The sequence below is a fragment of the Selaginella moellendorffii genome, unplaced genomic scaffold (genome assembly GCF_000143415.4).
Source record: "Selaginella moellendorffii unplaced genomic scaffold, v1.0 SELMOscaffold_154, whole genome shotgun sequence".
NCBI classification, from domain to species: Eukaryota; Viridiplantae; Streptophyta; class Lycopodiopsida; order Selaginellales; family Selaginellaceae; genus Selaginella; species Selaginella moellendorffii.
Window position 1 is genome coordinate 27,309 of NW_003314415.1, and position 27,919 is coordinate 55,227.

General features: G+C 49.7%; 11 protein-coding genes across 18 annotated transcripts; 4 read left to right on the forward strand and 7 right to left on the reverse strand.

Moving 5' to 3' along the window:
• Nucleotides 1-17: 17 nt before the first annotated feature.
• Nucleotides 18-1,011, forward strand: LOC9640907 (heavy metal-associated isoprenylated plant protein 43). The gene is made up of 3 exons (XM_002993302.2): nt 18-236; nt 349-421; nt 484-1,011. Exons 1-3 carry the CDS (start codon nt 228-230, stop codon nt 903-905), a joined length of 504 nt encoding a protein of 167 aa, XP_002993348.1. The 5' UTR covers nt 18-227; the 3' UTR covers nt 906-1,011.
• On the reverse strand, nt 1,003-2,946 carry LOC112343502 (pentatricopeptide repeat-containing protein At4g02750-like). Its single transcript, XM_024667080.1, has one exon. The coding sequence runs from the start codon at nt 2,944-2,946 to the stop codon at nt 1,003-1,005; it is 1,944 nt and encodes a 647-aa protein (XP_024522848.1).
• Nucleotides 2,947-2,948: 2 nt separating this feature from the next.
• LOC112343499 (pentatricopeptide repeat-containing protein At4g02750-like) lies at nt 2,949-5,610 on the forward strand. Of its 2 annotated transcripts, XM_024667076.1 has the most exons (5): nt 2,949-4,912; nt 4,977-5,067; nt 5,127-5,179; nt 5,231-5,292; nt 5,479-5,610. In XM_024667076.1, the coding sequence occupies exon 1, from the start codon at nt 2,949-2,951 to the stop codon at nt 4,830-4,832; it is 1,884 nt and encodes a 627-aa protein (XP_024522844.1). In that variant the 3' UTR covers nt 4,833-4,912; nt 4,977-5,067; nt 5,127-5,179; nt 5,231-5,292; nt 5,479-5,610. The 2 variants fall into 2 exon arrangements, with proteins under 2 accessions (XP_024522844.1, XP_024522843.1); XM_024667075.1 differs by having other exon boundaries at nt 5,231-5,610.
• Nucleotides 5,584-7,050, reverse strand: LOC9640908 (histidine-rich glycoprotein). The gene is made up of 3 exons (XM_024667077.1): nt 6,777-7,050; nt 6,605-6,677; nt 5,584-6,549 (listed from the first exon to the last, which is right to left on the reverse strand). Exons 1-3 carry the CDS (start codon nt 6,783-6,785, stop codon nt 5,642-5,644), a joined length of 990 nt encoding a protein of 329 aa, XP_024522845.1. The 5' UTR covers nt 6,786-7,050; the 3' UTR covers nt 5,584-5,641.
• Nucleotides 7,051-7,291: 241 nt separating this feature from the next.
• Nucleotides 7,292-9,912, reverse strand: LOC9640940 (protein NBR1 homolog). Of its 2 annotated transcripts, none has more exons than XM_024667050.1 (9): nt 9,829-9,912; nt 9,691-9,765; nt 9,533-9,633; nt 8,959-9,471; nt 8,781-8,901; nt 8,388-8,723; nt 8,177-8,326; nt 7,582-8,109; nt 7,292-7,527 (listed from the first exon to the last, which is right to left on the reverse strand). In XM_024667050.1, exons 2-9 carry the CDS (start codon nt 9,706-9,708, stop codon nt 7,399-7,401), a joined length of 1,896 nt encoding a protein of 631 aa, XP_024522818.1. In that variant the 5' UTR covers nt 9,709-9,765; nt 9,829-9,912; the 3' UTR covers nt 7,292-7,398. The 2 variants fall into 2 exon arrangements, with proteins under 2 accessions (XP_024522818.1, XP_024522819.1); XM_024667051.1 differs by having other exon boundaries at nt 8,388-8,720; nt 9,829-9,911.
• Nucleotides 9,913-10,024: 112 nt separating this feature from the next.
• LOC112343496 lies at nt 10,025-11,675 on the reverse strand. Of its 5 annotated transcripts, none has more exons than XM_024667053.1 (11): nt 11,571-11,675; nt 11,175-11,490; nt 11,003-11,100; nt 10,889-10,937; nt 10,754-10,836; nt 10,632-10,697; nt 10,535-10,583; nt 10,413-10,472; nt 10,319-10,357; nt 10,183-10,248; nt 10,025-10,119 (listed from the first exon to the last, which is right to left on the reverse strand). In XM_024667053.1, the coding sequence occupies exons 2-11, from the start codon at nt 11,487-11,489 to the stop codon at nt 10,105-10,107; spliced, it is 840 nt and encodes a 279-aa protein (XP_024522821.1). In that variant the 5' UTR covers nt 11,490; nt 11,571-11,675; the 3' UTR covers nt 10,025-10,104. The 5 variants fall into 5 exon arrangements, with proteins under 5 accessions (XP_024522821.1, XP_024522822.1, XP_024522825.1 ...); XM_024667054.1 differs by having other exon boundaries at nt 11,550-11,593; XM_024667057.1 differs by lacking the exon at nt 11,571-11,675 and having other exon boundaries at nt 10,535-10,578; nt 10,633-10,697; nt 11,175-11,522.
• LOC9640941 (pentatricopeptide repeat-containing protein At4g21065) lies at nt 11,609-13,841 on the reverse strand. 2 transcript variants are annotated; one of them, XM_024667049.1, is made up of 2 exons: nt 13,290-13,818; nt 11,609-13,225 (listed from the first exon to the last, which is right to left on the reverse strand). In XM_024667049.1, exons 1-2 carry the CDS (start codon nt 13,718-13,720, stop codon nt 11,632-11,634), a joined length of 2,025 nt encoding a protein of 674 aa, XP_024522817.1. In that variant the 5' UTR covers nt 13,721-13,818; the 3' UTR covers nt 11,609-11,631. The 2 variants fall into 2 exon arrangements, with proteins under 2 accessions (XP_024522817.1, XP_002993382.2); XM_002993336.2 differs by having other exon boundaries at nt 11,609-13,841.
• Nucleotides 13,842-14,261: 420 nt separating this feature from the next.
• LOC9640942 (tRNA 2'-phosphotransferase 1) lies at nt 14,262-15,624 on the reverse strand. The gene is made up of 7 exons (XM_002993337.2): nt 15,249-15,624; nt 15,073-15,199; nt 14,914-15,003; nt 14,802-14,856; nt 14,622-14,744; nt 14,506-14,562; nt 14,262-14,441 (listed from the first exon to the last, which is right to left on the reverse strand). Exons 1-7 carry the CDS (start codon nt 15,548-15,550, stop codon nt 14,323-14,325), a joined length of 873 nt encoding a protein of 290 aa, XP_002993383.2. The 5' UTR covers nt 15,551-15,624; the 3' UTR covers nt 14,262-14,322.
• A 149-nt stretch (nt 15,625-15,773) lies between these two features.
• Nucleotides 15,774-21,194, forward strand: LOC9640943 (myosin-1). Its single transcript, XM_024667092.1, has 23 exons — nt 15,774-16,144; nt 16,209-16,313; nt 16,372-16,515; nt 16,565-16,721; nt 16,778-16,805; nt 16,862-17,027; nt 17,084-17,147; nt 17,350-17,363; nt 17,414-17,498; nt 17,556-17,659; nt 17,722-17,860; nt 17,914-18,032; nt 18,093-18,245; nt 18,308-18,397; nt 18,463-18,540; nt 18,594-18,752; nt 18,803-18,982; nt 19,044-19,249; nt 19,314-19,452; nt 19,513-19,642; nt 19,703-20,086; nt 20,143-20,714; nt 20,774-21,194. The coding sequence occupies exons 1-23, from the start codon at nt 15,935-15,937 to the stop codon at nt 21,038-21,040; spliced, it is 3,693 nt and encodes a 1,230-aa protein (XP_024522860.1). The 5' UTR covers nt 15,774-15,934; the 3' UTR covers nt 21,041-21,194.
• A 128-nt stretch (nt 21,195-21,322) lies between these two features.
• On the reverse strand, nt 21,323-24,998 carry LOC9640909 (katanin p80 WD40 repeat-containing subunit B1 homolog). Its single transcript, XM_024667081.1, has 18 exons — nt 24,761-24,998; nt 24,309-24,472; nt 23,937-24,054; nt 23,640-23,866; nt 23,481-23,583; nt 23,361-23,431; nt 23,232-23,306; nt 23,037-23,180; nt 22,931-22,988; nt 22,486-22,878; nt 22,384-22,431; nt 22,215-22,330; nt 22,052-22,159; nt 21,924-21,998; nt 21,766-21,878; nt 21,592-21,708; nt 21,474-21,542; nt 21,323-21,413 (listed from the first exon to the last, which is right to left on the reverse strand). Exons 1-18 carry the CDS (start codon nt 24,996-24,998, stop codon nt 21,347-21,349), a joined length of 2,304 nt encoding a protein of 767 aa, XP_024522849.1. The 3' UTR covers nt 21,323-21,346.
• A 53-nt stretch (nt 24,999-25,051) lies between these two features.
• On the forward strand, nt 25,052-27,912 carry LOC9640944 (probable serine/threonine-protein kinase DDB_G0280111). The gene is made up of 7 exons (XM_002993304.2): nt 25,052-25,704; nt 25,792-25,957; nt 26,026-26,076; nt 26,141-26,323; nt 26,447-26,555; nt 26,617-27,347; nt 27,415-27,912. The coding sequence occupies exons 1-7, from the start codon at nt 25,244-25,246 to the stop codon at nt 27,832-27,834; spliced, it is 2,121 nt and encodes a 706-aa protein (XP_002993350.2). The 5' UTR covers nt 25,052-25,243; the 3' UTR covers nt 27,835-27,912.
• The last annotated feature ends 7 nt before the right edge of the window (nt 27,913-27,919 follow it).

Consider the following 27,919-nt stretch of genomic DNA (forward strand, 5'->3'; position numbering starts at 1 on the left):
GCGGGTAAAAGATGGAAGGCACTCCTTTGTGTGTGTGTTTTGTCACAAGTTTGCTTGCGCTCTAGCGTTTGCTTAGCATGCCTATGAGCCAAAAAGCAAAAGAAAAAGAAATATAAAGGGGCTGTCTGCCTCGAGCGAGATAAGAGGCACCCCCTCGAGTAGCTCCTCTCGTCTCTCTCTCTCTCTCGACCGCGAAAGGAGACAATCAATCAATCGCGCTTGTAGCAATGAGGAAGGTATTTGGAATCTCTGATCACAGTGTAACTGATTTCATCTGATATCTACATTGTCTTTGTTTTTGTGTGGCGGCCCCCCTTATCCTCGATCGATTCCTCTCCCCTCTCGCAGCTCACTTTGAAGGTTTTTATGTCCTGCGGCAAGTGCAAGGACAAGCTCGTGAAGCAGCTCAGCGAGGTCCCAGGTAGGAAGCCACGAAAAAAACTCGCTTTTTTGATCGATCCGTGAGAGGGAACTTCTTTGCAGGCGTGAGCAAAGTGGAGCTAGTTGACGGCTCGACGCTGATCATCACCGGCGACTTCAAGGCGAACGAGGTGCTGGAGGCTAGCGGCAAGCGGCGAAAGTGCCTGGCGGTGGAGTCCATGGAGGAGCTGCCGGATCCTCCGCCACCGCCACCGCCGGAGCCGGAGCAACCCTCGGCGCCGCCCGAGCCGGAGCCAGCGCCGCCCGAGCCGCCCAAGCCCGAGGAGGAGCCGCCAAAGCCCGCGGAGGAGCCGCCGAAAGAGGAGCCCCCTCCTCCGCCACCAACGCAAGTCATCTGCGTGGATACATGGCCCAGCGAGTTCGCAAAGATTGGAAAGCTCCCCGGCGGCATCATCGTCCTCGTCAAGAATTTGATCCTCTGCCCCCACAACAACCAAGTCTCCGACTGTGATTCCTGCTGCTAGTAGCTTGATCAGTTCGAGGTACGTAGAGATCATCGTCGAATAACTTCTAGAAACTTCACTCCTCCCCAACTCAAAGAATCCAATAAAAATCAAAACTTTAGCACGATCCAGAGATGATTCCATTTGCCAGGAGAACATAGCTCGATGCTCGCGAATCCAGGCTTTCGATCACGCCATGGCCGAGCTTCGCAGGGATCTCTCGGCTTGCCAGGCACGTCGATTCCAAGACCCCCGGCTGGAATGGCATCGTGTCTACGAGCTCGCGAGCGTCTCTCCATCGCCCAGCTCGGGCCAGGAGATCCACAATGCAACAGTAGTGCTGCTTAGTCGGGGTAAAGCCGTGATCGAAGATCATGGACTGGAACAAGCTCCACGAATCGCGGAGAGTTCCTCCGTGGCTCGCGGCGGCCATTAGAGATAAGAAACACCCTTGGTCGGGATCTTCCGCGGCCAGTCTCATTGATTGAAGCAAATAGAGACCCTGGTGTGAGTGGCCAAGGCGCGAATATGCCGCCACCATGGTGGTCCATGACACTATGTCGCGGTCGGGCATCATCTGGAAGAGACTCCACGCAAGTACAAGATGCCCCGAACGGGCATATGCGTAGAGCATCACGTTTGTGGTCGCCGTATTCCGGGCAGGAATCGTATCGTAAAAGAGTCGTGTTTGCCGCAAGCTGCCAAAATCCGCATATGCCGTTAGCAGTGCGTTGAAGGACACCGTACTTCTCTCGGGCATCATGGAAAAGATTCGTTTTGATTCTTTAAAATACCCTTCCTGGGCATATGCTGAAAGCATTGTTGTGTAGGTAATGAGGTTTTTTATTGGGAGGGAATCAAACCGGCATTTGGCTTCCTCGAGCTTGCCGGATATTCCAAGGACAAAAAGGCCCGTGTTGGAGGAGACTAGGTCGAGCTCTGGAATGAAAATTAGAGTCTCTCTGGCGTCGTGTATTTGCCCATTCTGGGCGAATGCTGTAAGCATTGCGTTCCATGAGACGAGATCTCGCTGGGGCATGCTGTGAAAGATCTCTTGCGCCCAATCCACTCCTCCATTGTGAGCCAGCGCTGTGATCATCGCGTTGCAAATGATGATATCCCTCGCGGGAGCGTCGTCATAGATGATCTTGGCGAGATCCAGGCGCCCTATCTGGGAATAGGTGGTGAGCATTGTCGTCCAGGCGATTAGGTCTCGCTCAGGCATCGTGTGGAAGATCTGGCACGCCAGATCGATGTTCTTGCTCTCGGCGAACGCGTCCAGCAGGATCGTCCATGCGACGCGGTCTCTCTCTGGCATCTGATCGAACAGGAGCGTCGCCGCAGCAAGATTCCCGCTTTTGGCGTAGCCGGAGAGCATCGCGGTGAAAGAGAAGAGATTGTGCTCCGGCATCCCGGCGAAGATCGTTCTTGCGGCGTCCGCTAGGCCGGATTGTGCGTAGAACACCAGGATCGTGCTCCAAGAAACTAGGGTTCTTAGCGGCATTGCGGAAAAGAGTTCTTGGATCGATGAAAGATCGCCACTCCGGGAGAATGCAGCGAGCATCGCGTTCCAGGACACGAGATCGCGCTGCGGCATCGCTTCAAACACGCGCATCGCGTCCCTCAATCGGTTCTTGTGCGCGTAGGCAACGAGCATCGTGGTCCAGCTTCTCAAATCCCAGCCAGGGAATCTATCGAATAGCTCTCGCGCGTGATCTAGATCCCTGGCCTGCGCGTAGGCGTCCAGCATCGTGTTCCAGGCGCCCAGATCGGCGAATGGCGTGATGGAATCGAAGACTTGCTTGGCGTCCACCAGGCATCCATTTCTTGCCAGGGCCGAGAGGATGAGGTACCAGGAGAAGGGATTTCTTGCGTCGCCCAGGCCGATGAAGGTCTCTACCGCCTGCCTGACGTTGCCGGATCTGCCACACGCATCGATTCGTTTGTTCGCGAAGAACACATCGATCTTCTTCTCGGCCGCTGGCAGGGACAATCTTTGGCAGGATTGGGAGGTCATTGACAAGAACGATCGATCGTTCTTGATCAGGTTGAAGGAGGTCATCGATGGATCGAACGAAGGTCACTGGCAGGAAATTTTATCCATGGATTGTTCTTGAGAAAGGGGGCAAAATGCAGAGGAAAGAATGCCTGGATCTCATCGCATCCGCAAGAACCCTATCCGCGGCAAAGAAGATCCACGCCTCGATCCAGGGCTTCCTGGACAGCCGCAAGAACGATCTCTTCCTCGCCAACAAGCTAGTGGAGATGTATGGCAAATGCGGTAGCACCGAGTACGCCCGGCGGATCTTTGATCTCATGAGCGCCAGGGACGTCTTCTCGTGGGATATGATGCTCTGCGCCTACGCTCGCAATGGAGACGTCGAATCGGCCGCGCAATTGTTCCTGGCCATGCCGCGGCAGCATCTCATCTCCTGGAACATCATGCTCTCGGCGTATTCCCAGACCGGGCATCTGGATCTCGCCGGCCGCGTCTTTGATACGATGCCGCTGCGCGATCTCGTCTCCTGGAATGCGATGCTCACTGCGCTCTCACACGCCGCCGCTATCGATCGCACGATGACGTTGTTCGAAGCTATGCCGGATTGGAATCTCCTTTCCTGGAACGTTGTCCTTGCCGCATTTGCCGAGAGGGGCCATCTTGAATCGGCCAAGAGGGTCTTTGATGCGATGGGCGAGAGGAGCTTGGTGTCCTGGACCGCGATGCTGCAGTGCTACGCGAGATCGGGCAATCTGGGTGATGCGAGGCGGATGTTTGCTGCGATGCCGGAGAGAGATCTTGTCTCTGCGACAGCGATGATCGTGGCACTCGTCCAGAGCGGTGATCCTACCGCGGCAAAGGTGATGTTTGAGGAAATGCCGATGAGCGATCTCATCTCCTGGACTGCGATGCTGGTGGGATTCGCGCAGTGTGGCCGGATTGACGACGCGAGAGCTACGTTCGAGGCGATGCCCGTGAGGAATCTCGTGTCGTGGACGGCGATGGTGGCGGTGTATGCGCAGAAGGGGAAGATGGATGAGGCGATGGCATTCTTCTCCGCGATGCCACAGCGGGATCTCATCTGCTGGAACTCAATGCTCGCGGCGTATGCCCAGAATGGGCAATTGGAGGAGGCAAAAATGTTGTTTGACACGGTTCCACAGCGGGATCTCGTCTCGTGGACGGCGATTCTGGTGGCTTATGCCCAGCACGGACACATCGAAGAAGCAAAGCGATTGTTTGATGCGATGCCACAGCAGGAGGTCGGGTGCTGGAACGCGATGCTCGCAGGGTATGCCCAGAATGGGCATTTGGAGGATGTGGTGGTATTTTTTGGGGCAATGCCGCAGAGGGACTTGATCTCCTGGACGACTGTTCTATCGGCGTACTCGCAGCACGGCCGCCAGCATGATGCTCGACGAGTATTTGATTCGATGCTGGAGCCTGACAGAGTTTCGTGGTCGGCCATCCTCGCTGCTTATGCCAACAACGGCGATTCCTTGCGGGCGATCCAAGTCTTTCACGAGATGAAGATGGTGGAGCTCGCGGACGAGACGTGCTTCGTGTCCGCGTTCCTGGCTTGCAGCCACAAAGGCAAAGTTGAGCTTGGGAGGAGCTACTTTGGATCTATGAGCGTGGATTTTGGAGTAAAGCCGAGCAAGCAACACTACTGCTGTATGCTTGATCTTCTGGGACGCGCTGGACGCTTGGACGATGCGCAGGAGCTCATCTACACCATGCCGTTTGTGCCGAGTGCTCTGGACTGGACGTGCGTGCTTGCCGGGTGTCGGAGTCACTCGGATTCCAAGCATGGAGCTCAGGCAGCCAAGTCCATTGTGGAGATGGATCCAAAACATGGTTCTGGCTACGTGCTGCTGGCAAACTTGGTGAGGAACTCTGCGAAGAAACCGGCAACAAAAACCAGTCCTGCGTGCTCCAAAGCTTCATGACGGAATGCCCGGTGGAACTGACGACTTTCGCTCTACTATTACAGATTCAAAGGGGGGAGCACTGAAGAGCCAAATGTCTGGTAAGCTTTGCATTGGGTTTTCTTCCGTTTTTTTTCCTTCTTTTGACTAGTTTGGTTTGTGCAGGGAGGGGTCCAGGCGGATCTGACAAGTAACTGGTTGAGCTGGATACGGCAGCTGCAAACGCAAGCTCTCGAGATTCATCAGCAACTTTAACGTGAGTGTATCAATATGTTTTTGTCTTTGCACAGGGAAAGGGTCTCACTCGTCTTGCAGATGCGCGGGGCCTAAAGTTTGACTCGTAGTTCTCGTGCGAGTCGTTTTCTCCGGTTGTTGCCAAAGTTTTGTTTCGAAGAGGATCTAACTTTCGCTTGCTCCAGGTGCTTTTGCGGCTTTCCCGATTGTGAGAGCATCGGAGTACCATTTCTGGCTAGCTTCCAAGGTAGAGAGATTTCTGTCGCAGACAAAGCGGTAGCTCCCAGATTTCTGGACGACTGCCTGACTGGCTTCAGTCAGTCAGTCGACCATCAAAGCTTCCGTTGCGATCTAGCTGCGTTTTCTTTTTTCGTTTCCTCGTAGGTAGATAGATTTCGCGATTGGTCGGTTCGAACTTACCAATGCGTCCCAGCTGCAGGGAAATCAATCGCGCAGAGCTTAAAAAACTCGCACGGGTATTGAAAAAACTGGGCAGGCACTCACTCCATCATGTGATCCTCTCAAGAACACAGACAACTAAAGAAGAAAAGGTTTCATTGACTAAGGCGTGGACTGGGCCGCTGACTAAGGTTGACTCAACATTTACACGACTGGGAAGGCCTCGGATCGACCAGGCAGAGGAAGCCCATGATCGCGAACAGCGCCAGGATGATCAGGAAGAGAGATCCCAGCGTCCCAACGATGGAGGTGAAGAATCCCTTCACAGCCTCGGCAGCGGCCTCGGAGGTGCTCGAGGAAGAAGAGGAGGAGCTGAGTGATGCTAGGAGGACCATGACGACGATCACCAGTCCGATGAGCACTGCCAGATCCATCGAGTCGTTTCTTCCACCGCCGCCGCAGCAAGGATCCGGGTCGTACTGGCTGTAGCAGGGAGGATCGCTGGCGTCGCAGCCAGTGACGATGATGGTGGGCGGACAGAATGGGATCTCCGGAGGACAGTCGTGGTGGTGGTGGTGGTGGTGGTGGTCGTGATCGTGATCGTGGTCGTGGTCGTGGTGCTCGTGGTCGTGCTCGTTGTCACAGCACTTGGGCTCTTTTGGGGCTGGCGGCGGTGGCGACGGCGTTGGCGGTGGAGATTTGTGGTGGTGGTGGTGCTCGTTGTCACAGCAGCTATGGTGGGGCTTGGGCTCCTTTGGAGCTGGCGGTGGTGGCGATGGCGTTGGCGGCGGCGGTTTGGGGTGGTGGTGGTGGTGGCACGGGCACTTGCAGTGGTGGTGGCCGTGGCGGTGGTGAGCGTCACCGCAGCACTTGGGCGATGGAGGGGTGGGGGCGGCGGGCGGGGGATCCTTGGGCTTGGGCTTCTCCTTCTCCTTCTCCTTCTCCTTCTCCTTCTCTGGCGGCGGCGGGAGATCCTCGATGGAGAGGAAGACAAGCTTCTTCTTCTTCTTGAATCGCTCCACCACCGCGAGGATGTCCTCGAGCGTTACCTCGCCGGTGACGACGATCTTGCCGCTCTTGGGGGCGTACTCCACCTCCTTGACACCTACAGCATCGATCTATCCATCATCCAGGAGAGAAGTAAGGAATGGAGTTAGAACCTGCGGTGTGCTTGAGGATCTCCAGGACCTTCTCGCGGCACTTCTTGCAAGAGCTACACAGATTGAGTGTGACCTGGGACAGAGAGAAGAGATAAGGGAAGCCACAGATCCCTCTGGATAGAGCATTTCCACCATAGCCAGAGAAACTGGAGATTCAGTAGTAGTACCTTACCTTCTTCATGGCGATCTTGTGGCTGCTTGGCTTGATTCTTCCTCCACTCACACTCACACTACCACCATTCTATCTCTCCCCAAAGTGGCCAGCGATGACAGACTAGAAGAACGGATCAAAACAGTGTAAAAAAGAGGGGTAGATTTTTGCGAGCGTATAAATAAAAAGGAGAGAATTAGAGAGAAGTGTCCTTCCTTCCCTGTAGAGCGTAGGTGAGTTGTCGGTGGCAAAAAAACTGAACGCTGGGACTAGTTGACAAATGACTCCTGGAAGGTGGTCCCATTATAAAAATTAACCTAACATTAACTATGCTACTTAAATAAAGTGTATATAAATAAGGGTTTAATGATTAATATACATTTACTTAAGTTACATCACTAATTAATATATCCTTTCCACTAACTCAGGAAATTATTTGTCATTTTATTCAAACATGGTTTATCAGTTTCAATAACGCTTTTTCTTAATTAACATTATTACATGATGTAGCTATAACTAATAAAATGTAAGCACGGTTTATTCACACACGGTTTATTCAAATCAAAAATCATTTCCAAAAATTATTGCAGAGGTCTTTTTAGAGATCTTTCTTTTTATGGGGGCATTTCCGACGAGAATCGTCCTAATCTTTCTTGTCTGCCAGCTTTGGAGCTGGTTCCTTGTACATCTGCACAAGTTCTTTCACCACGCGCTTCACGCTCCCACCGTTCTTGATCATCAGCTTGCGGTTCATCTCCGTATCATAGAACCCCTGCAAAGGAGAAAAATTAGAATCCCAGCTTTGCAAATGAAAATCTGCGCTTACCATCTCTTGGAGCTCCTCCAAGATGGGATCCCACTCGGCCGCAGCAACGAGATCATCCAGCGTACGGTGGAAGTCATTGTTGTTCTTCTCCAGGAGCTCGTATATCAGCTCTTTCTTGTTGGTGAAACCCATCGTCTGGAAGAATACCGCCGCCTTCTCCTTCTGGTTCTCCAGAGAGGCCTCCGGAGTAACTGGAGTCACCCTCTTCTCCGCAGAGGCCAGTGGAGTAGCAGGAACCTCCGCCGCTTCCAGCTCGGGCTCGGGCTCGGGCTCTGGCATCGGTGGCGAAGATGCCGAAGCTTCCTCGCTTTTCGGCATCTCCACCAAAGAGAACCCGTCATCGACTTCATCCGCCTTGAAGTCCTCGCCTTCAAAGCTCTTCTCACTCGGCACAGCCTCGCCCACCATCACTTCCACCTCCACGCTCGTCGCTTCGTCATCGAAGTCTACCACGACGACAGGACTCTCCTCCCCAGCAGGCTTTTCGGCCTTCACCTCGACTTCGCTCTCAGACGCGTTAGGCGTGACCTGCAAGCCAAGAAAGATTGAATAATCAGCCATTGACCACATCGAAACTTCAAGTGCTCTCTAGTACCTGGATCAGTGCCCAAACTCTGTGTCCAAACTTGACACCGTAAGGTGTTACAAGCCTCCAGTACGATGCATATCGTCCTGCTCGAGCCGGGGCAACGAGATCAACCGCTACCTCAACTTCCGCATCTGGAAGAACGCTAGCACCTTCGGTCTGTTTAAAACCGAAACGACTGAATTAGAACACTCGAGAAAGATCAAAGGAAGAAACATACCTGCAGCGACACAGCCGACACTGTTCCCATCTCGTCGCCGCCTACACGCACCAGTCTAGTGTCGGGTGCCCAGGCAACTTTGCCGCTGTTACGAAGCCTCCATATCTTCACAAAGCGAGTATGGGGGCTAACTTCAGTCCCGTCAGGGATAGAGACGTCGCAGACGAAGCGGCCGTCCGGTTTGGCGTACGCCATATCCATCGGACGGCCAAACGGAGAGAACGGAGAGAACGGTCTTGGAGCAAACTCTGTTTCCGAGTGACGATGATAGTCACCCGCACGTCCCCATGCAGAGCGGCAGCGGTTCGGCCCAAACGCAGCTGGGCATCTTCCCTGCTTTAAAGAAATTTTTTTAAGAACACACTGAAACTAAGTGGAGCTTTTACTACTCACCACTCGCCCGGGAGGAACGTAGTGATGACGATGAATTGGTTTGTCGTAGCGAGTATAATCCAGCTGACCGCCTTTCGGCAGGTTGTTGAAACAAGTCAGGCACAAATCATAGTCGTGCTTGCTGGAAAAAAACCATTCTCACATAAGAAACCATTAAAGAAACAGAGAAGTTAATTACCTGGTCGACTTGAAGCGTGGACCAACAATTGGTGACATGCCACAGCCATCACACTGGACGTTCTGGTGGAAGACGTTCTCCATTCCAGAACGAGGAGCTTCGCTACGATCACCAGCCGGAGGAGGCACAGCATCAGGCGCAGCAGCAGACTTCTCGGCAGCAGAGGTGGTGGTCGACGACTCAGCGCGGATCTTTCCGGAAAGACCTCGCATAAGGTCCGCCACCGTCACCATGTGGGGCTTGAGGAAAGGATGCACAGCTTCCTTGAGCGTCTCGGCGTCAAACGCCTTGAGAGCCGCCTCCAAGATTGGTTTGATATCCCCAACAAACGCTCCTTCGCTGCTGCTGGAGCTGCTCCCAAGGGGAACCTCCAGGCGGACGTGCAGCCTGAGAGGATTTAATCCCTGGAGCACGCAAGCGTCCTCCAACTCCTGGTCATTCGCCATAGTAATCACATCGTTGTCCTTGTCGACGTAAGTTATCACCAGCTTTGAAGCAGTAGGGATTCCAAAGCTGCAAGGCAAAAGAATTTTTTTTTTTTAGTTCAAGCATACAAAAAATCGATTCTTTCTACCTGTCACAGATTTTCGAGTGAAGCTCCGCAAAAGAAATCGCCGGAGCTCCGTTTGATGATGCCGGAACAGTGAGCCTCCGAAGAGACTCTTCGTATCTTATCTGAAAAGAAGAAGACGAAGCGAAGATAAGAAAGCGATTTGGGATTCACGTCCATACCTTGATCACGAAAGCCATAATCGCTGATCGCTGCTGGGGGAAGCGCCACAAGCGTCCCGTCGAAGACCCTAGCTTCTGGAGAGCAAGAAATTCGCAATTTCAGTGAGACCCTAGGAGCGCCAATCGAGGAATCGCTACCTCTGCGCAGAGAAAGATCGATCGATATAAACACTACCCGCGTTCCTGTAAGCCGCGAGGAACTACTTTGTGTGGAGCTTACCCCAGCCCTCTTTTATATATACATCAAAACGATGCATTACCGACTTACTCCGCCGTTGGATGCACGCCACGTGGCAGCAGAAAGTCATAAATGGATTGGAGCTATTTTGGAACATTCTGGAAATATACGTTGGAGGTTTGATTTAATTAAGAAAGCTTGGAAAGAATAGTCGAGAGTGTTCTTGCGTGAGTTCTTTATCCTCCTCCTTCCTGTAAAGATCAGAATGATTAAACTATCGAAGAAATGAAGAACATGGAAGCTAGATTTTAGACCACGAATTGTTGGAACTCTGCCTCATCTTTCATCGCATTTACGACGCCGAGATCGTTCATCAAGTCCTGAAAAATCGTGTTGCGGGTAAACACACGCGACGATCGATTGCATTCGAAGTTTTGATCTGTTACTCACCTCGTCGGCCACTGTCAATGCTCCCGTACTCTCGTCCTGCTAGAAAAAAAACACCATTTTATCAATCAATCCGATAGATACGTAGAGCTGTTACCTTGCACGCAACAAAGAGAAGAGGGTCGAATGGAGTGAAGACCACAAACTCGCTGATTCCCTGGAATGATCAGCATGAGAAAAAACGCTGCCAACCTTTTGAGGGATGTTCTTGCTGTTTACCACTTGAAAGCTTGTGATTTCTACTCCCTCAGTGATGGATCCGTCTGTAGAGCAGCATAAAAAACGAGGAAAGGAGAAACAAGTTTTTGTAGCTGTACCAGTTTCAAGCTCCAAAACATCGTTGTCAGTGAAACAAAAACATCCTCGAGCAGTGAGGCAGTATCTAATATCCAAAGAGAACAAGAAAAACAGTCTTGGAATTTGTCCAGAAAATCTTACCCGCTAAACACAAAATGTAGCCTCTTCTTCGCAAGAGCGTACTCCGCGGTTGGAATTAGCTCTTCTAGTTCGTCATCGCTTATCTGAGGAAAGATCAAACTCAAGGTAAAGAGAATAGAAACATCGCGTGCTTGCCTCTCTCAAGGCCTCATTCTCCTCGTCATACTTGAGGATTTGCAAAGGACTGCAACACAAATCTGGAGCTCCTGCTTGCACAAACTCGGGAATTGTGAAGAAAACAATACCTACGTATCAAGAGGCGACAAAAGCAAACACTGGAGTCCGCTGGAGCTCAAAAATGCTCTTCGCACTGAACACTCGAGCGATCTCCCTGTCTCCGGATCGATCTACGAGGCAAAAAATAAGAACCATCGAGAGGAAAATACTTTGGAATGCAATAAACTCTCATTTTGCAGCTTACCATATCCACGACACGCTTGTTTGCAGGAGCTACAAGTACAACTTCTCCAGCGTCGTTGAGGATAAAACCAGCAGGAGGATTTGGAATCGTCGGCGACCAGTTTTTCCTCGGTGGCTCTTCCACAACAGCCTTTGCTCTGCGTGACTTACCTTGCTCTGGAAATCCTCGTTGTTTGCCGGAAACCAACACAACCCAGCTCTTCCTCCGGGGAATTCTCACAAGCGCTCGAGAATTAAGCTCGGTCTTTGTACCGTAAAATGATACGCTGCTCGTTAAGTGCATTCTAGGCGCTATCCTTGTCGCCAATGCATCCATCCTGCACCAACACAAACGCCTTGAGAACCCTACAAGTATGAAAGCAAAGAAAAGACTTACTCTCTCTCGTTGGAATTTTACCTTTTGGAACGAGAATCCTTCGGGCTTATGAGTTGATAAAAACCGCAGCTTGGGTCTCTTTCTACCAGTAATCACCGCACGAACAAGAGCCTCTCTGGAAGATATGAAACCGATGCGAGTCCCGGACAAGAACCTTTCGGTGTAACATCTTCGAAACCAGCTTGAAAAACGAGTGGCAGTCGGGACAGATTCGGAGGTTCTTGACAATGTGTAGCGTCGCTCCTGCGTCGGACGTCAACAGTCCCAGCCCCAGAGCCATCCTCTCGCTGTGAAAGAGCAGCAACTCAGGCTTCACCTCCTCGTTCACGTCCACCAAAACTTCTTTCGTGTCGGGCTCGTATCCGGCATGAGAAAGCTGTTCGTGGACTTCCTGGAGCCGAGCACGAATCTCCTGGTTCAGAGGGTGAGCAGTATCTCCACACACGAACTCGTGAATTCTTCGCTGTGCCTCGATCATACTCTTCCCGGGTGGCTTTGCGAGACCTCTCTGTTTGATCATCTTCTTCACCTCCGCTACGTCTGCCCACTTTCCAGCCTTTGCGTACATGTTTCCCATCAGAAGGTAAGGCCCCGAGTCGGGAGGATTCAGCTCGGTTATCCGCTTGTAAGCCCGAGCTCCGATCTTCAAATCCCCGTAGACTTTGCAAGCACTCAGCAAGATCGTCCAAGTAACCACGTCGGGAGAATACGGCATGGTGCGGACGAGCTCCTCGGCTTCTCTTAACCGGCCAACCCGTCCCAGAAGATCGATCATGCAAGTGTAGTGGGGCTGAAGCGGAACGATCCAGTGGTCCTCTCTCATGGCTCGAAAGTAGAGCAAGCCTTCGTCCGGCAGGCCCGAGTGGCTGCACGCATTGAAGATTGCTGTGAAAGTCACGTCGTCTGGAATCACTCCCTCGCAGTTCATCCGCTGGTAAGCTTCGAGACGGTACTGCGACTGCCCCGGCTGAGAGTAAGCGGACATGAGCGACGTCCAGGTGAAGACGTTCTTCAGTCCACAGTCGTTAAACACGGCTCTGGCTTCGTGAGTGCTGCCACACTTGGCGTACATGTTGACAAGCGCAGTATTGTAAGCAACGTCGGTCGGCTGGTCACCTCCTTTCACCTTCTTGTGAATCTCTTTCCCTTCGGTGAGAGCTCCCAGCTTTGAGCAGGCGTCGAGAACACTCGTGAAAGTCCACAAGTTTGGCTCGAGATTCCTGCCTTCCATCTCGATGTAGAGACTTATAGCCTTGCTCCCATCGTCGTACTTCGCAAAAACCGCGATCATGTTGTTGTAAGACGCGAGGTCCTTGTAACGTATCCCATCAAAGACCCACTTTGCGCTGGCGATCCTCCCAAACCTTCCATACATCCCAACGAGCGCGTTGGAGCACACTGGAGTTCGTCTCTCGTGATTTCCCAGCTTGACATGGATGGCTTCTCCTTCTCGGATAGTCGGGCACACGGCTAGAGCAGCGGCGTAAGCGTAGATGTCCGGCATTATTCCCTCGGACAGCATTTTCTTGTAGAGCTCGTAGGCCTCGACGTGCTTGGCAGTGTGTGTGTAAGCCTGGATCATCGACGTATAGGATATCAAGTTCTTGGGCTCCATCTTCTCGAACACCCCGGCCGCAAACTTGAAGCTCCCACACTTTGCGTACATGTGGATGAGGCTGTTTTGGACGACGAGATCAGTACCAAAGCCTTGAGCAATCGCGTGCCTATGAATCTCCTTACCATCCTCGAGGTAATCCTCTCCAAGATGAGCGCACGACTTTAGAACCGTCACGTAGGTGGCTTGGTTCTGCTGGAGCTCCTCGTTGATCGACTTCTTGAAGAGCTGGAGAGCCTTCTTGTGGAGATCGTTCTCCTGGTAAGCTCCCATCATGATCGCGTACGAGTACTCGTTCTTCTCCGCGATCTCGGAGAAGGCCGCCACCGCGTCGTCGATGCTCTTGCATCGGCCATAGGCGCGCACCAGGCAATTCCCCAAAAACGTCTCCTTCTCCTGCTCCAGATTGGCGTCGATGATCCGCTCGTGAGTCATCTTGACGTAGCCAAGCCCAAACTCGCCCCAGCAGCGCTTGAGCCGGTCGGCGTACTCGGTAGAGCCGATGCGCAGCGGCGGCGGTGGCTTGAGCTGATCTAGCTCCTTCTGTGCCTTCCATTTACCTCGCTTCTCAGATGTGCGGCCGCCCTGGAGAATGCTGCTGCTGTGGATCTCCCTGGCATCGATCGCGACATGGAATCGAATGCGCCGCCTCCAAATGCGCGCCATTCTCCCCCAAAGCCTCATGAACCCTAAAACCCCGCATAAACCCTGGAATATGCTAATCACATGAACCTAAAAGGTGTGAGAGCCCTAAGAACAGAGCATTTCATGGCGTTCGCCATCGCGTGCCCGGCGCAGCTCAAATCGGTGCTGGGCGGTCCCGATTCCGGCAGGATTCGCTCGCGTTCACCCGCATTTGGCATTAATCATTCCATTTTCGCGCAAGTCAGCCGGGGGAGCTTGAAATTTCGGGGTATTGTGCCATTGGATCACAGGCAAGTGCAAAAATTCTCAGCGACGAACAGCTCTGATGGGAGCTCCGCGGAGAACGAATCAAAACCTACCAGCGATTACAAGAGCGGACCTCCAATTGCAACGATAGTGGCTGGGATTTTGGTGTTTGTTCTAGTTCTGTGGATGATTGGTTCGCTCGTGACTTGGCTTGTAACACTCTTGGTTCATGGTTGAATGCAAAGATCCGCTTTCTCGCGAGAAGATCTACAAAACTCGTTTGCTCGGCCACTCGATGATCCGGGAGAAGTAGCGAGGAGGAACAACGCCCCCAAATCCCTCTGTCAGCACCACACGGTTTTCCGAGATGAAAAGCTCCATGCCATCTGCGAGAAAGCCCATCGAAAATTTAGAACCCCAGAGAATGAAAGAAAAGATGCTTGAAGTTACCATCGAGAGCTTTTTCCACGTCGAGGAAGATGAGAGCATCGCAAGTTTTCCTCATTCCTAAAGAACAAAGAGATCATTGTGAGAACTTTCGTGTTATCTCTTCCTCGAAACGTTACCACTAACGACGCCATCGTCCCGGGGCAAACCAGTCGCAAAGTGGACATGGTTTCTGCCCATGACACACAGCCCTGTTCGCCGAATGCTCGCGAGATTTTTCTTGAACGTCCCATGAACACACACTGGCACCAAAGAATCAAGATCATTGAGGCAAGATCTTCAAAAACCTTTCAAAGTACCTGGAACTTGATCAGCAGACTCGATCTCTTCGAGGAGTTTCTCCGTGACTACAGCCTGTTGATTCACTGGCTCAGCTCTAAGAAACTTCTAGCAACAAAAGAAAAAATCTACCTTCATGGAATGCCCCTGGTTAGCTCTGATGAAGAGAATCCCGTTCTCGACAGTAGTGGAAAATCTGGTCTTTAGATCCGTCTCCACAACCTGGTGCCAAAGATTGATCTTAAGTAAACCACACACACACACAAAGAAAAAAGAAAAGTTTCCACAAACCTTCAAGACGTCCTGTATGGAGTGACCTCTCATCGGTTGCAGCTTGAGAAGATCATTCATCCGGCAGTAGCCATCACTCCGGATTTTCAATCCCATTTCCACCGCTTGGTGTCGAAGGATCCTCACTCTACAGAGAGAGTAAAAACCAAAAGAGCAAAGAGAAAAACTTTGCTTACAAATTCTTCCCCAAGCTTTGGAGCTGTTGATCGGTAGCGATGGATTTCGATGGCGATGCTACGCATTCCTTCTTCGCCACCGCACGGGAGCCGCTACTGCCGCCACCGGAAAGATCGATCACTCCCTTGAAAACGCTCGATTTCGATCGAGCTGGAGCCTGTGGATCGTCGCGCGAAGGGCTGGAGCTCGCTGCGACCTGGATCTTTGGTCGATATACCTTCCTCAAGGATCCAGGGCTTGAGAATGCCTGATTCTTGGCTGGAATCGCAGCGGCAGACCTCCGCGAGAAGTTTGAGACCATCCCAATATGCCCTGTTTTTGCCCTAAAAAGGAAGCTTGTTTGCCCTAAACGAAGGCAACGCGAAGGAAGAACAGTGCCCAGGCCGGCAAATCTCAAGTATCCTCGGTCGATCCATTCTATACTGCGATGGAGCGGTGATGTGATGCTGATGCATTGCTCGATCGATCGACCGGTCGGTCGGATTCATTTGATTGATTCTTTTCCTGTGTTCTGTCTCACTGCGTGTGGTCCACTACAGTCGCTCTCTTTGTTTCTTTCCCCCTTGTCTCTCTCTCCCTTCGCTCATAAAATTCCGGAAGCCGGCTCTGGATGCTAACTGCGTGGGAATAAATCTCGCCTTGCAGGGCGGCGTTTTGATGAGGAAGAACTGAGAGGAGCGAAACAATGCGCATCGTCCGCGACGATCGCGTGGGAATCGATCGAGCTCTTTTGCTCCAAAGACCGGTTTGCGAGCTTCCTCCATCCACAGCGTTCTTTGATGTGTGTTCTTTGGAAGAACACAGCGAGCCGGTAAAGTCCTCGTGTAAAGTCGGCATGGATGAGTCTTTAGGAGAAGGCTTTCAGGAAGCTCCAGCCACACAGGTACTCGAGAAGGTACTTATCAATCTTTGTTTCTTCTCTGTTCTAAACTTTTGACGAGCTCGACTCGATGTTACAGCATTCTAGGATCTGGTTCAAAGCTTCCACTGGAAACTGGGAGATTGGCAGTGTCCAGTCGATCTTACAGGATGGATCTTTGATCTGTAGCTCCAACGATGACGAGGTACATAGGAAAGTTTCGGCGTGTTTTTGTTATCGATAGCTTTGTGCTTGTTCTCCAGGTTCTCGAACTTGCAGTGAAGGATATCCATCCTGCAAATCCCGATATCCTTGAAGGCGTCGATGATCTGACCAAGCTGAGCTATCTGAACGAGCCCTCTGTTCTACACGACTTGAAAACTCGTTTTGAGAAGGACAATATTTATGTAAGCTTTCTTTCCTTCTTTTTCTATAACTTTCTTTTGGCGACCACAGACAAATGCTGGGCCGGTGCTCATTGCTCTCAATCCGTTCAAGAAAATCCCACTCTACAGTGCCGAGCGTGTTCAAATGTATCGTGATAAGGTGTCTAAGAACTTCGATCCACATGTTTTTGCAATTACAGACAGCGCATGCACGGCCTTGTTTAGAGGTATCAGTCACTCTTTTTTTTTCATGTTTTATGTTTCTGATCAAGCTAGTTATCAGATGGAATCAACCAGTCTGTTGTTATAAGGTGAGGAGTTGCCTGGAATTTATGTGATGCACTGTTTCAATGCTGATACTTTTCAGTGGCGAGAGTGGTGCTGGAAAGACGGAAACAGCAAAAATAGCTATGCAGTACATCGCTACATTTGGTGGAGGACGTGGCGTAGAGGATGAAATCCTTGAAAGTAACCCGTTACTTGAAGCTTTTGGGAATGCAAAGACGCTAAGGAATGACAACTCCAGCCGATTTGTAAGTCTTTCTCTTGTTGCTGCTTCTAACTTACAACTCTTTTTCCTGCACTCCAGGGAAAATTGATTGACATCTATTTTGATGACTCTGGGACAATATCTGGGGCAAAGATTCAAACTTGTGAGCCCAATGCGAGCTGACATGTTCATCTGGTAGCTTGTCTAGTTTCAGCGTTTCTTTTCTTTGTCATTCTTCTTCTTTGTTTTCATTCTTACTTCCTTTGTTTGTCATTAGTACTGCCTGAAACTAACATATTATGCCTTTGTACTGAACCGCTTTATCATTTGTTTTCTGTGCATGTTTATCGACGCATAACGAGCAGATTTATTGGAAAAGGTACCTCTTATTCGCTTGTTTCTTTTGTTTCTGACCTATGTTTGGTGCAGTCAAGAGTCGTTTATCAATCTTATGGAGAGCGTTCTTATCATGTCTTTTACCAGCTTTGTGCTGGAGCCGACCGTGCATTACGGCGTAAGTTTATTCTGATTCCAAAAAGTTTCATGAGTTGTAGGTGGTTGTTTTCTTCAGAGAAAATCAACTTGAAGCTCGCATCTGACTATCAGTACTTGAGTCGAAACGGGTGCTTGACTATTGATGCCGTGGATGATGCAGCACAGTTTAGGGCGATGTTGGTAGGCAGAATCATAATGCCTGATTCTATGCAAGATGGCAAAACACTCCTTTTTTACTCCAGAATGCAATGGATCGCGTGAGAATTCCCAAAAACGACCAGCAGCGACTCTTTGAGATGCTTGCAGCGGTTCTTTGGCTGGGGAACATCTCGTTCCACACGGCTGAGAGCGAAAACTATTCGACAATGGCTGTTGACGAAGGTATCAGTAAATAGCTTGAAAATGAGAAATCACGCTAATGGCCACTTTGTCAGCTGCAAGGTCTGTCGCGTCGCTACTAGGATGCCAGATAGATGTGCTTCATACGGCGCTGTGCACCCGTAAAATTAATGCTAGAGGCGAGGTCATAATCCAACAACTGACTGAGGCCCAGGTATGCTATGGATAGGTTTCATGGAATGGCAATATGTTAGCTCGTTTTCGCTCGTCACAGGCCATCGACTCAAGAGATGCGTTGGCAAAAGCCATATATTCCTGTTTATTTGAGTGGCTGGTTGAAAAGATAAACAACTCTCTGGACGCCGGAAAAGCTTGCGAGTCGAAGTTTATCAGCATTCTCGACATCTATGGGTTTGAGTCTTTTGAGGTAACAAGTATCACACACGCCGCTTCTCACCGATCTTTAACAGTTTGCTTCAACATGTGTAGAACAACAGTTTCGAGCAGCTGTGCATAAACTATGCAAATGAGAGGCTTCAACAGTTTTTCAATCACCACCTCTTCAAAATTGAGCAGGACGTAAGCTCATCTATTATAATGATTTGGATCTTTATTTTTTCTTTCTTTTTTTTTTCTCATTTTAGGAATACAGTTCTGAAGGAATTGATTGGACGAAGATCGAGTTTGTGGACAACCAAGAGTGTTTGGACCTTATTGAAAAGGTATTCTCCCGTTTGAAATCTCAGCAAGTGTATAAGCTCTTGTTTACGTGCAGAAACCAGTGGGCCTAATCACTTTGCTAGATGAGGAGTGCAGCTTTCCTAAAGCAACAGAAGCTAGCTTAGCTTTGAAACTTAGCGAACATTTGAAAGGAAATAGCTGTTTCAAAGCCGAGCGCTCTCCTGGCTTTACGATCAATCACTATGCAGGAGAAGTACTGTAGGCAAGATAATTTGTGTATATTGCTTACATTGTTTTGAACAGGTAACTTACGGGACATCCGGATTCCTCGAGAAAAATAGAGACCTTCTCCATGTTGATCTTCTGGAACTGCTTGGCTCTTGCGAGCATGATCTGGCAAAAGAGTTTGCGGCTAAGCTTGGGGGTACAGGAAGACTCAACGGCGTTGATTTACAAAGGCGGAGTGTGTCCACCAAGTTCAAGGTGATCAAGTTTGATGTCAAGCTTTATTTGCTGCTAACCTTTTTTTTTTCATGGTCTGCAGAATCAGCTGCTTAATTTGATGGAAAGGCTGGAAACCACAAGCCCGCATTTTATACGATGTGTCAAACCAAATAACAGGCAGCTCCGGAACGTTTTCGACTTTGATCTCGTACTGCAGCAGTTGCATTGCTGTGGCGTGTTAGAGGTCGTTCGGATCGCGCGATCTGGATACCCAACGCGCTACTCCTACGAGCATTTTGCACAGAGGTTTGTGTCGGTGTCTTTCTTGCTCTTATAGTTTCTTAACATCTTTTTTCTTCTTCTTTTCTAGATATGGATTTCTACTTGGGCAAACCAAGTCTCGGCATAATGACTATCGCAATGATTCCCTTCTAGTTCTTCAAAAAAATTCAATTCTACCTGGTGCCTTTCAAGCCGGCTTAAGTAAATTGTTTTTCCGTCCAGGCCAGGTGAGCTGCGTTGAGCTGTGAAAAACAAACTGCCATAACTTTACATATCATACGTTGCAGATAGGAATTCTGGAGCACCTGCGTACAGGCACATTGAACGCAGTGGTTTATACTCAATCCCGTTTCAGAGGAAGGAGAGATCGCATTGAATATCTCCACTTGCGGAGGACCACAATCTGCTTACAATCATGTATGAATTTATCTTATTTTTCTTCCGGCCATGACTTTCTCACGTCTGGAATTGTCGCAGTGATGAGGAGGCGGCAAGCACAGGTTTATTACGAGCACCTCAAGCTAGTTCACGTGTCGGCCATCAAGCTCCAGAAGGTTTCAAGGGGCATGCTGGCAAGAAAGCACTACAACAATCTACTCAAGAGATGGTCCGCTAGCATCATCATACAGAAACACGCTAGAGGCATCATATCAAGACGTGGATACCACCAGCAAAAACTTATCCATCAGGCAGCTGTCACAATCCAGAAGTTTTACAAGGCTTTCGTTCATGCGCGACGCTGGTCCAGAATCTGGCAGCAGAGACTCTTCGCAACGATCACATTACAAAAGTATTTTCGGAGCATACGGGCTCGGATGGCCTACATGAAAGCTCGAGCTAGATTGATCCTGGTTCAAGCACGTAAGTTAAAAACTAAGCTGCTAACCAAATACATGCTAACCGGTTTTTTGTAACAGTGGTGAGAGGATGGCTATGCCGGAATGAACGAAAACACCATACGGAGCCGTCTGAGGAAGACAGTGAGTACGTGAATATCTCAGCAGTGGACTTGGATATGGATGTCGACTGCAAGGTAATGCGAGAGACGGTGTTTGAGACTCCGGAAAAAGATGGCGCCACCAAAGTTGTGCCAGAAAAGACCGTCTTTGAGATGCAAAAGAGGCTTCTCGAGATGGAAAGGAACCTGTGCGAGAAGGAAGACGAGAATGCCGAGCTGGTGATGAAGCTGAGGCTGTACGAAACGCGCTGGAGCGAGTACGAGGACAAGATGAACAGGATGGAGGGCCTGTGGCAAAACCAGATGGCCTCCTTGCAGCAGAGCTTGGAAGCGGCCAAGACGAGCCTGGCTACCACCGTACTCGACGCGAAGCAAAACGATCTCTTTGAGGTGCAAAGCAATGCGTCCAGGCAGCGAGCTGCAAGGCCGATCCTTCCGCAGAGCGAAAACGATTCGGATTTTGATTGGGACGAGAGGACGAGTTTCGGGACCAGGACTCCCGAGTCCACCACCACATCGATCAACAGAGAGGTAAAAGTATTTTCTTTAGCTTCTCAACTTTCTCAAGTTTAAGCTATCGACGTTTCCAGGGACAAGCCGTTGTGGAGCACTTGGTGAGAGAATTCGAGCACCGGTCACAGGTATTCAGCGATGACATCGAGTTCATAGTGGAGGTGAAATCTGGACAGTGCGACGCGGAGCTGGATCCCGACATGGAGCTCAAGAAGCTCAAGCAGAGATTCGACGTATGGAAGAAGGATTTCAAGGTGCAAGTGAGGGAGACGAAGATGGTGTTGCAGAGATTGGAGGCCTCGTCGGAGCGGAGTCGAAAGAAATGGTGGGGAAGCAAGCCATAACTCATCCACTGAGAGAGACTTCACAGTTTTCCAGAGCTGAAGGTCTGTTTTTCTCCTCTTTCTTTCTTCGTCTTTGCTCGTTAAAGAGCAGCCTAGATTGCAAAGCAAAGTTTCTCGTGGAAAGAGCAAAAAGGAAGAGCTCGTTTTTGACCCATGATTAGATGCGAGATACTATTTTGCCAATGATCATATGTACTTATGTAGATCCTCCCATTTGTTAAGTTTTTTATGAATGATGGTATACAAACATTTTGCCTCATAGCCAATGAATAAAACAAATGTTTTATCAAAAATAATTTACATGATTTACATGTCCATTCTATCTAGAGCCAAATTGAGATCAAGAGCAGCCTTGCCAAGCTCACCGCTTTTCCTGGACAGCAAAACAAAGCAAAAGGCTGCTGGATCTTGCAAGTTTCATCCTTTGGAGTACCTTAGAAATGGTTTCAATCCTTGTTTTAGAAGCTGCAACTCCTTGAAACAGGCATCACACCTTCCAAACCTGGAATAACAAAAAGGAAACTAATGAAAAACAAACAAACCACACCAACCTCTTCTCGGCTTGCAAATCCACACCCAAAGTTGGAGAGGTCGAGACTGCGTCGCTAATGACATGTCCAAAATTCGTAACCAGCATCGACGTGAACGCTATCGAGATCATTACATGCCTGCAGATAAATCCACAAAAGATTAGAAGATAATGGACACGATAATGGATTGCAAACCTTTGTGTTGCACTAGCAAGAAGGCCGGTAAGCAACGGCAGAAGCATGGCCGCGATTTCTAAAGTAAAAACATCACTCCTCTCAATCAAAACACTTAAACCATCTACAAGAACCTGCAAAGCAAGCATGAGTTGACAGAGACCAGCCATCAAACTTACTGATTTATCTCCCATTTTAGCCATTGTTTCCACTGCTGACTTCAAATCCTTCTTCATCCAAAATCTCCTAACAACCTGCATCGTGCACATCTGCATCAGCAGCGAATGGAAACTATCTTAAGACATACTTGTAGCTTGGCAAGACGAGATTGCATTGTATTGCTCATAGTAGTTCGCTCCTGCAATATTTCTTCTATTACGCGAGTATCTTCTTGACATGAACTTCGGCTTCTCTTCTGTAACAACAAACAGCAAATCAGAACCTACAAGAGATAAACAAAAGAAACATACGGAATCCAGCTCAACGTAAAACTTCCCTCCATTCCGTGCGTCTGGCCCCGCAGTTCTCTCGCGTTCTTTTTCCCTTCTTTCCCAATATGCACTCGAAGACCATGGCCTTCCATTACCTGCTGTCCAGGAAACGAAATAAGTATAATTATAATGCACTCAAAGTACATACCTGTAGTGGAAGCTCCAAACGATGTTAAGTTTCTCGGAGAGTCGGCTTCTGCAAAAAGAAACACCCGGTTATCGCGTGATACGTTGTCACAAGACAGCAAACCTGCCAAAGCCTGACCAAGTAAGAAGTCTTCTTCTAGTTTCCTCAGCCGCCTTCTCGTGGTGAACATACCACCATCGTCATCACCTCTTCCAGTTTTGTCCCCGTGCGATTCCGGGTGGTTCTTTTGTTCGAGTTTGTCAGCAAGTGGAGTTTTTGGAGACACCAAAGTTGTACATTCCGCTTCCCTGTCATTATTTCGTTTCAATAGCTCGCCCGAACTCTTTCTGAGAGAAGAAAGCTTTATCGACGTCCTTTCTGTCCCTAAACTGGTATTTGGCCTTGAAGGTTGAAGTTCAGGCGCGCTTCCACGCCTTTGAGGGGTCGCTATAGTAGGCTGGTCTCTGCCTGGAGAAGGCGTTTTCACTTTCTGAAATGAGACGTGCTCTCCATTCGCTGCACTAAGTACGTAAGACCCTCCTGTAGAAAGGATTGCGGAAAGGCTTACTGTTTGTAGGAGACCTCAAGTTTCTTGGTGTGGAAATACTCCTGAAAGGAGCTACTCGCTGCAAACATATATTATATACACAATAATAGATGCAAAAGACGCTTACAGGTAAGTCCACGACCCATACTCCCACACAACTTTGGTTGAAAGAGCATCCAAGTAATTTCCCTTCATGCACATTCAAATCAGCCAATCGTGACCAGTTGGCATCAATAACATCATGGCATCGTAATGGTTCCCATGAATAAACCTGCCAAGTACTATACAGTTTCGTTAAAATAACCAAACTTCTCAAAGGTACCTTCAAGCCTTCCCGCAATGCACACAGCAGCGTCCGGCCGTCAGGAGTGAAGATCATCGATCGAACTCCAGAATCCTGACACAGTTAAAGACAATCAGAACAAAGTGACCGCAGTTACAAATAACTTACTTCAGGTCCGGAAGAACCAACGAGCTCGAAAGTTTCCAAGTCATAGAACTTTGCGGTTTTGTCATCAGAACCTGAAAATGCAGGTTGGAAGAGGAGTATAAATATCACGTAAAGCCAAACCTGTCGCAAGAAGGAATTCATGAGGATGGAAGTCTAGACTGAGAATCTGATCGTCATGGTACTTAAAATCATGGATGAGCTTCCCAGCAGTCAAGTCCCACAACTGTACCTTAGTAGCACGGATAAGACGCACAGAAAAATTAACGTTAAAAACATTACCTTCACAGTTTTATCCTCTCCACCTGAAACTACCCAGCGACCATCTGGACTGAACTTGAGGCAATTCACTCCACGGCAATGACCCCTATATGTATGGATGCACCCCTTTCGTCTGATATCCCAAATCTTCAAGTTCGAATCAAGCGAGCCGGATGCAAAAAACTCTCCAAACGGATGGAAATCGACTGCCGTGCAGTTGGAACGATGCCCGGTAAGAGTGCGGACAACTGGATTCAAAGAAACTCTGAGTAAGTTTCAGGAGAGAACGAAAAAGGAGGAAATTGAGTAAAACCTTACTCTTGGCTTCTTCGAGGTCCCACAGCTTGATAGCACCACTGGCTGCGCCAGCGACGACGTGAGATTCAGCCGCATCGAAAGTCACGGACTCCACAGGGCTCGAGTGCCCGGCTAAACTCTGTGACACAAACAGGAAATACTTCTCAGTCCATAAGATCGTCGCTTCCTACTAGAATGCAATGCGCCAACTTTGTTTTTCCTTATATCCCTCTTGATCACAATTCCGACTGGCCGCTGGGAGAGAACTTACACAAGCTATCTGCAAGGTTCCAAACCACACTTGAAAAAACTGTGGAGAAATAGATACTCTCCCAGCCATGCCTAGAATGCCCCTAAGCATGCTTTCCTAGCTTTATCAAAAGCTGTGCTCACCAGAATCGCGTTGGGCTTGCCGATCGCCCACATATTGACCTTGTGATCGTCTCCACCGGTGACGAGCACCCGCGATGTTTTCCTCCCGATCTTGAGGCAATTCACCTGGGAAGAATGCGCAACAAACTCCTCTGGATTGCCACCAACAAGATCAACCAAAAGCTCTGAAAAAAAAATCAAATGCGAAGAAACTCACGTAATTTGTAAGCGCGCTTCATTGTGGAGCGCTGTGCACGTCGAATGCATTCCCCTGTGCGGGCAAAGTAGCGCCCAATTCCTCGAAATCTTAAGCCGCCGCCTTGCTCTACCTCGCTCCTTCCTCATCCGCTGGCATTCCTCTGCTCATCGAGAAGAAGAGATCAACGAGAAAGACGAGGAGAGAGATCCTTCAACCCTATAAATCTATCCCTGCCGCGCTCGCCCACATTTCTAGGCTAGATCCAAGCTGCAACCCGGAAATACGCGCGGGATCGGATTATCGCCGACGATCGCCGACGATTGCCCTACCTCTTCTCTTTCCCTCCTCCAATGTCTCTTCAGTTCATTTGAAACTTGCCACAACAAAGATCCGTCTCGTGCTCGAATCCCATTCACTTGCACAACAAAGACCAGTCTGGTGCTCGATTCCCATTCTAGACATGATTTGCCACAACAAACACCGGTCCAGTGCTCGACTCCCATTCGAGACATGACCAAGAATGGTGTGGTGTTCGAATCATAGACATTGACATGCTACTAGCAGATGGATGGAATAGGGTTTTAGTTTAGCACTAGCGCACGCCTGGCGGCTCCGCCGATCCACTGTTCCTCGATCGCAGCAGCGCGCTGGATCTGATCGATCCCCTCGGAGGTAAGCGGCAGGGAGTTTTGGGAATGCGCGTTGCTCGATCGACGATATCAGGCCGCTAGATCGCGCTGTGGCTGATATTTCCACGATGTGGCGCCTCAAGCAGCTGATGCCCAAGGATCAGGCCGGGCTGGAGGGCAAGAGCGTGGAGGTTGGCGCATTGAAGCTCCAGGTGAGGAGCGTGGTCGCGGAAGGGGGATTCTCGTCAGTGTATCTCGCCAGGGACGCGCAATCCGGGAAGAACTACGCCCTCAAGCATTTGATTTGCAACGATGACGAGTCCCTTCACTTGGTTCGCAAGGAGGTCGCGGTGATGAAGGCTTTGCGTGGGCATCCCAACATTGTCACGCTCCATGCCCATGCAGTGCTTGCCAATGGACGCACCAAGGAGTGCTTTCTCGTGATGGATTACTGCGAGAAAACGCTGGTGGCTGTTTTGGACGCTAGAGGTGCCGGATTCTTCGAGGAGAGGCAGCTCCTCTCGATTTTTCGCGACATTTGCAATGCGGTTTATGCCATGCATTGCCAGTCTCCTCCCATCGCTCACAGGTTTGGACGCAAAGTTTAGGCCGCAAGTTCTTACTGATCTTTTCTTTTTACGTTTTGTTTTTTTGTTTTTTTTTTTTTTTCATGCAGAGACTTAAAGGCAGAGAACATATTGCTGGGTGCAAATGGCTTGTGGAAGCTTTGTGATTTTGGGAGCATTTCTACGAATCACAGGAGGTTCGAGAGAGCTGAAGAGATGGGAGTGGAGGAAGACATTATCAGAAAACACACAACCCCCGCGTACCGTGCTCCCGAGGTAACGTAACGAACTGGTCCTTGTAATTTGCGTGTCTTTGACGATTTCTCTTGTTGCTTCCTCTACAGATGTGGGACCTTTATCAGAGGGAATTAATCTCCGAGAAAGTCGACATCTGGGTTGGTCACTTACTTTTCCTTTGGTTAAATGGTTTTTATTCACTTGGTACGGTGGTCTTTGCAGGCTCTTGGATGCCTTTTGTATAGACTATGCTTCTTTAAGTCTGCATTTGACGGGGAATCGAAGCTACAAATCCTGAATGGAAACTATCGAATTCCAGAAGCCCCCAGATACAGCGAAAACATTACGCAGCTCATCAAGGACATGCTGATGCCAAGTCCGGACTCACGACCAGACATATTGCAGGCAAGGGTGGCTCCCACATCTGCATTGTTTCATAGGTTAGTTCGAGAGTCAGCAAACTGCCTGTCGTGCACTTACGTAGCCTGTTTTGTTTTCCGGTAGTATTAAGTGTGATTTGTGTGGCAGGTCTGGAACCGCGTGAACGAGGCTCTTCCGATAGAGAGCCGGAAAACTTTCCCAGATAAAGTTTCGTCAACTGTAAATAGTTCAATCATTCAGGATTCTCTTGAAACAAGTAAGTCGGCCTTCGTCAGATGTGATTCTATGCCTGCATGACTGACTCTTTGTATCGGCAGAACCGCCTGTAAAGACTCCGTCACCACCTCCGGCTGCTAAGACGGCCGGCAGCTTCTGGTCGTCACAGTTAGCAGCAGATGCAAAGCATGACAGTGATTCAGTATCGAGTAATAATCTCGAAAACAGCGTAACGCCGCCTGTGATGAGCGGAGGTCCGCCTCCTGGATGGTCTGCCGGTTTTAACGGGTCCAACTCAACACAGAAGAACAGCGTCAACTCTGTACAGACGGAAAACGCTAGTGTAGAAACCAGGCCGGGAAACCTTTTCAAGAAGGGTGGCGTGGCACATTTTGTGAAGAAGGTCGGGTCCTGGAATAAAGACGATGGTGATGGGGACGGCTACGCCATGATGTCTGAAGTGAATATGGAACAACAGCATGCTGATCCCCAACTGAGTGCACCTTCAACGAAGGTGTCCGAAGTTTCAAATGACGGGGCTTTCAATGCTTTCGTGGCGGAATTCGACAGCGCAGCGAGTGCCAAGAATGTAGAAACGGAGAAGCTGAAGCTGCAACTGAAGCAGGCACTGGCTGAGAAGACAGAGTTCGCCGGGAAGTATGAGAAGCTAACAGCAATTTGCCGGTCACAGAGACAAGAGATACATGAGCTTAAGTCCGCTTTAGCTGCAGCGACGGCCAGCAAGGAACCGATGCCAAAGCCGCCTCTCCAGTCTGCTAGTGCTCAATCGAGACGCACTTCTCGTCCAGTAAACTGGAATTCGACCGAACAGGTAAACCAATGAACGTCGATCAATCCTTCGAACGCATTGGCTTAACATGGGTGAAATGTATTTGCAGGACACTGAGAAAGACAAGGACAAACAGAACGGTTCTATCTGGGATTTGCAAAGCGGTTTGACAGCGCAAGCTTCTTCGAAGGGACTCTCACAACAAGCGCCCCTCGTCGACTCTTCGCCGTGGTCAGCCTTTGGTGATGCCTTCAAAGGAAGCTCCACGAACTCGTCATCTCCTACGCCACCGTCCAGTGATCCTCCGCTTTATACAGGCTCCGGACCACCGAGAAGGCAACACGCTAGAGCTGCGAGCTTGAGCGGAGGAGACACGTGGGGATTCAACAGTAGCGGCTCCAGCTCGATGAGTTTAAATCAGCAGCAGCAGCAGCAGCAACAGGATTCAAAGGGTGGTTTTCGATCATCAACAATAGATTCTTCGCAGAGCTCTAGATCTCAGGCTCCGGCGGGCTGGGCTGGATTCTAAAAGCAGCGGATTATATCGGCCCCCACAGGTACTTTGTACTACTACTTTATGCTTTCAATAAATGCACCAGTATCTACATATCTCC

What these genes read in the sequence shown, in the direction of transcription:
- LOC9640907 (XM_002993302.2), top strand. An exon ending in GCAGCTCAGCGAGGTCCCAG is followed by an intron (nt 422 to 483) that starts GTAGGAAGCCAC and finishes ACTTCTTTGCAG; the next exon opens with GCGTGAGCAAAGTGGAGCTA.
- LOC112343502 (XM_024667080.1), bottom strand. Translation starts at nt 2,946, where the DNA reads ATGACCTCCTTCAACCTGATCAAGAACGATCGATCGTTCTTGTCAATG.
- LOC112343499 (XM_024667075.1), top strand. Translation starts at nt 2,949, where the DNA reads ATGGATCGAACGAAGGTCACTGGCAGGAAATTTTATCCATGGATTGTT.
- LOC9640908 (XM_024667077.1), bottom strand. An exon ending in GATCCTCAAGCACACCGCAG is followed by an intron (nt 6,550 to 6,604) that starts GTTCTAACTCCA and finishes TCGATGCTGTAG; the next exon opens with GTGTCAAGGAGGTGGAGTAC.
- LOC9640940 (XM_024667050.1), bottom strand. An exon ending in ACGTTCCTCCCGGGCGAGTG is followed by an intron (nt 8,724 to 8,780) that starts GTGAGTAGTAAA and finishes ATTTCTTTAAAG; the next exon opens with CAGGGAAGATGCCCAGCTGC. An exon ending in GAGTTTGGGCACTGATCCAG is followed by an intron (nt 8,110 to 8,176) that starts GTACTAGAGAGC and finishes CTTGGCTTGCAG; the next exon opens with GTCACGCCTAACGCGTCTGA.
- LOC112343496 (XM_024667053.1), bottom strand. Translation starts at nt 11,489, where the DNA reads ATGGATGCATTGGCGACAAGGATAGCGCCTAGAATGCACTTAACGAGC. An exon ending in AAATCACAAGCTTTCAAGTG is followed by an intron (nt 10,473 to 10,534) that starts GTAAACAGCAAG and finishes TGATCATTCCAG; the next exon opens with GGAATCAGCGAGTTTGTGGT. An exon ending in CATTGACAGTGGCCGACGAG is followed by an intron (nt 10,249 to 10,318) that starts GTGAGTAACAGA and finishes ACGATTTTTCAG; the next exon opens with GACTTGATGAACGATCTCGG.
- LOC9640941 (XM_002993336.2), bottom strand. Translation starts at nt 13,830, where the DNA reads ATGGCGCGCATTTGGAGGCGGCGCATTCGATTCCATGTCGCGATCGAT.
- LOC9640942 (XM_002993337.2), bottom strand. Translation starts at nt 15,550, where the DNA reads ATGGTCTCAAACTTCTCGCGGAGGTCTGCCGCTGCGATTCCAGCCAAG. An exon ending in CAAAGCTTGGGGAAGAATTT is followed by an intron (nt 15,200 to 15,248) that starts GTAAGCAAAGTT and finishes CTCTCTCTGTAG; the next exon opens with AGTGAGGATCCTTCGACACC. An exon ending in CGTGGAAAAAGCTCTCGATG is followed by an intron (nt 14,442 to 14,505) that starts GTAACTTCAAGC and finishes GCTTTCTCGCAG; the next exon opens with ATGGCATGGAGCTTTTCATC.
- LOC9640943 (XM_024667092.1), top strand. Translation starts at nt 15,935, where the DNA reads ATGCGCATCGTCCGCGACGATCGCGTGGGAATCGATCGAGCTCTTTTG. An exon ending in AGCCGACCGTGCATTACGGC is followed by an intron (nt 17,499 to 17,555) that starts GTAAGTTTATTC and finishes TGTTTTCTTCAG; the next exon opens with AGAAAATCAACTTGAAGCTC. An exon ending in GTGTGTCCACCAAGTTCAAG is followed by an intron (nt 18,983 to 19,043) that starts GTGATCAAGTTT and finishes CATGGTCTGCAG; the next exon opens with AATCAGCTGCTTAATTTGAT.
- LOC9640909 (XM_024667081.1), bottom strand. Translation starts at nt 24,998, where the DNA reads ATGTCTCGAATGGGAGTCGAGCACTGGACCGGTGTTTGTTGTGGCAAA. An exon ending in GATCCCGCGCGTATTTCCGG is followed by an intron (nt 24,473 to 24,760) that starts GTTGCAGCTTGG and finishes TTTTTTTTTCAG; the next exon opens with AGCTTTTGGTTGATCTTGTT. An exon ending in ACTTGGTCAGGCTTTGGCAG is followed by an intron (nt 22,432 to 22,485) that starts GTTTGCTGTCTT and finishes TTCTTTTTGCAG; the next exon opens with AAGCCGACTCTCCGAGAAAC.
- LOC9640944 (XM_002993304.2), top strand. Translation starts at nt 25,244, where the DNA reads ATGTGGCGCCTCAAGCAGCTGATGCCCAAGGATCAGGCCGGGCTGGAG. An exon ending in TCTCCTCCCATCGCTCACAG is followed by an intron (nt 25,705 to 25,791) that starts GTTTGGACGCAA and finishes TTTTTCATGCAG; the next exon opens with AGACTTAAAGGCAGAGAACA. An exon ending in CCGAGAAAGTCGACATCTGG is followed by an intron (nt 26,077 to 26,140) that starts GTTGGTCACTTA and finishes TGGTCTTTGCAG; the next exon opens with GCTCTTGGATGCCTTTTGTA.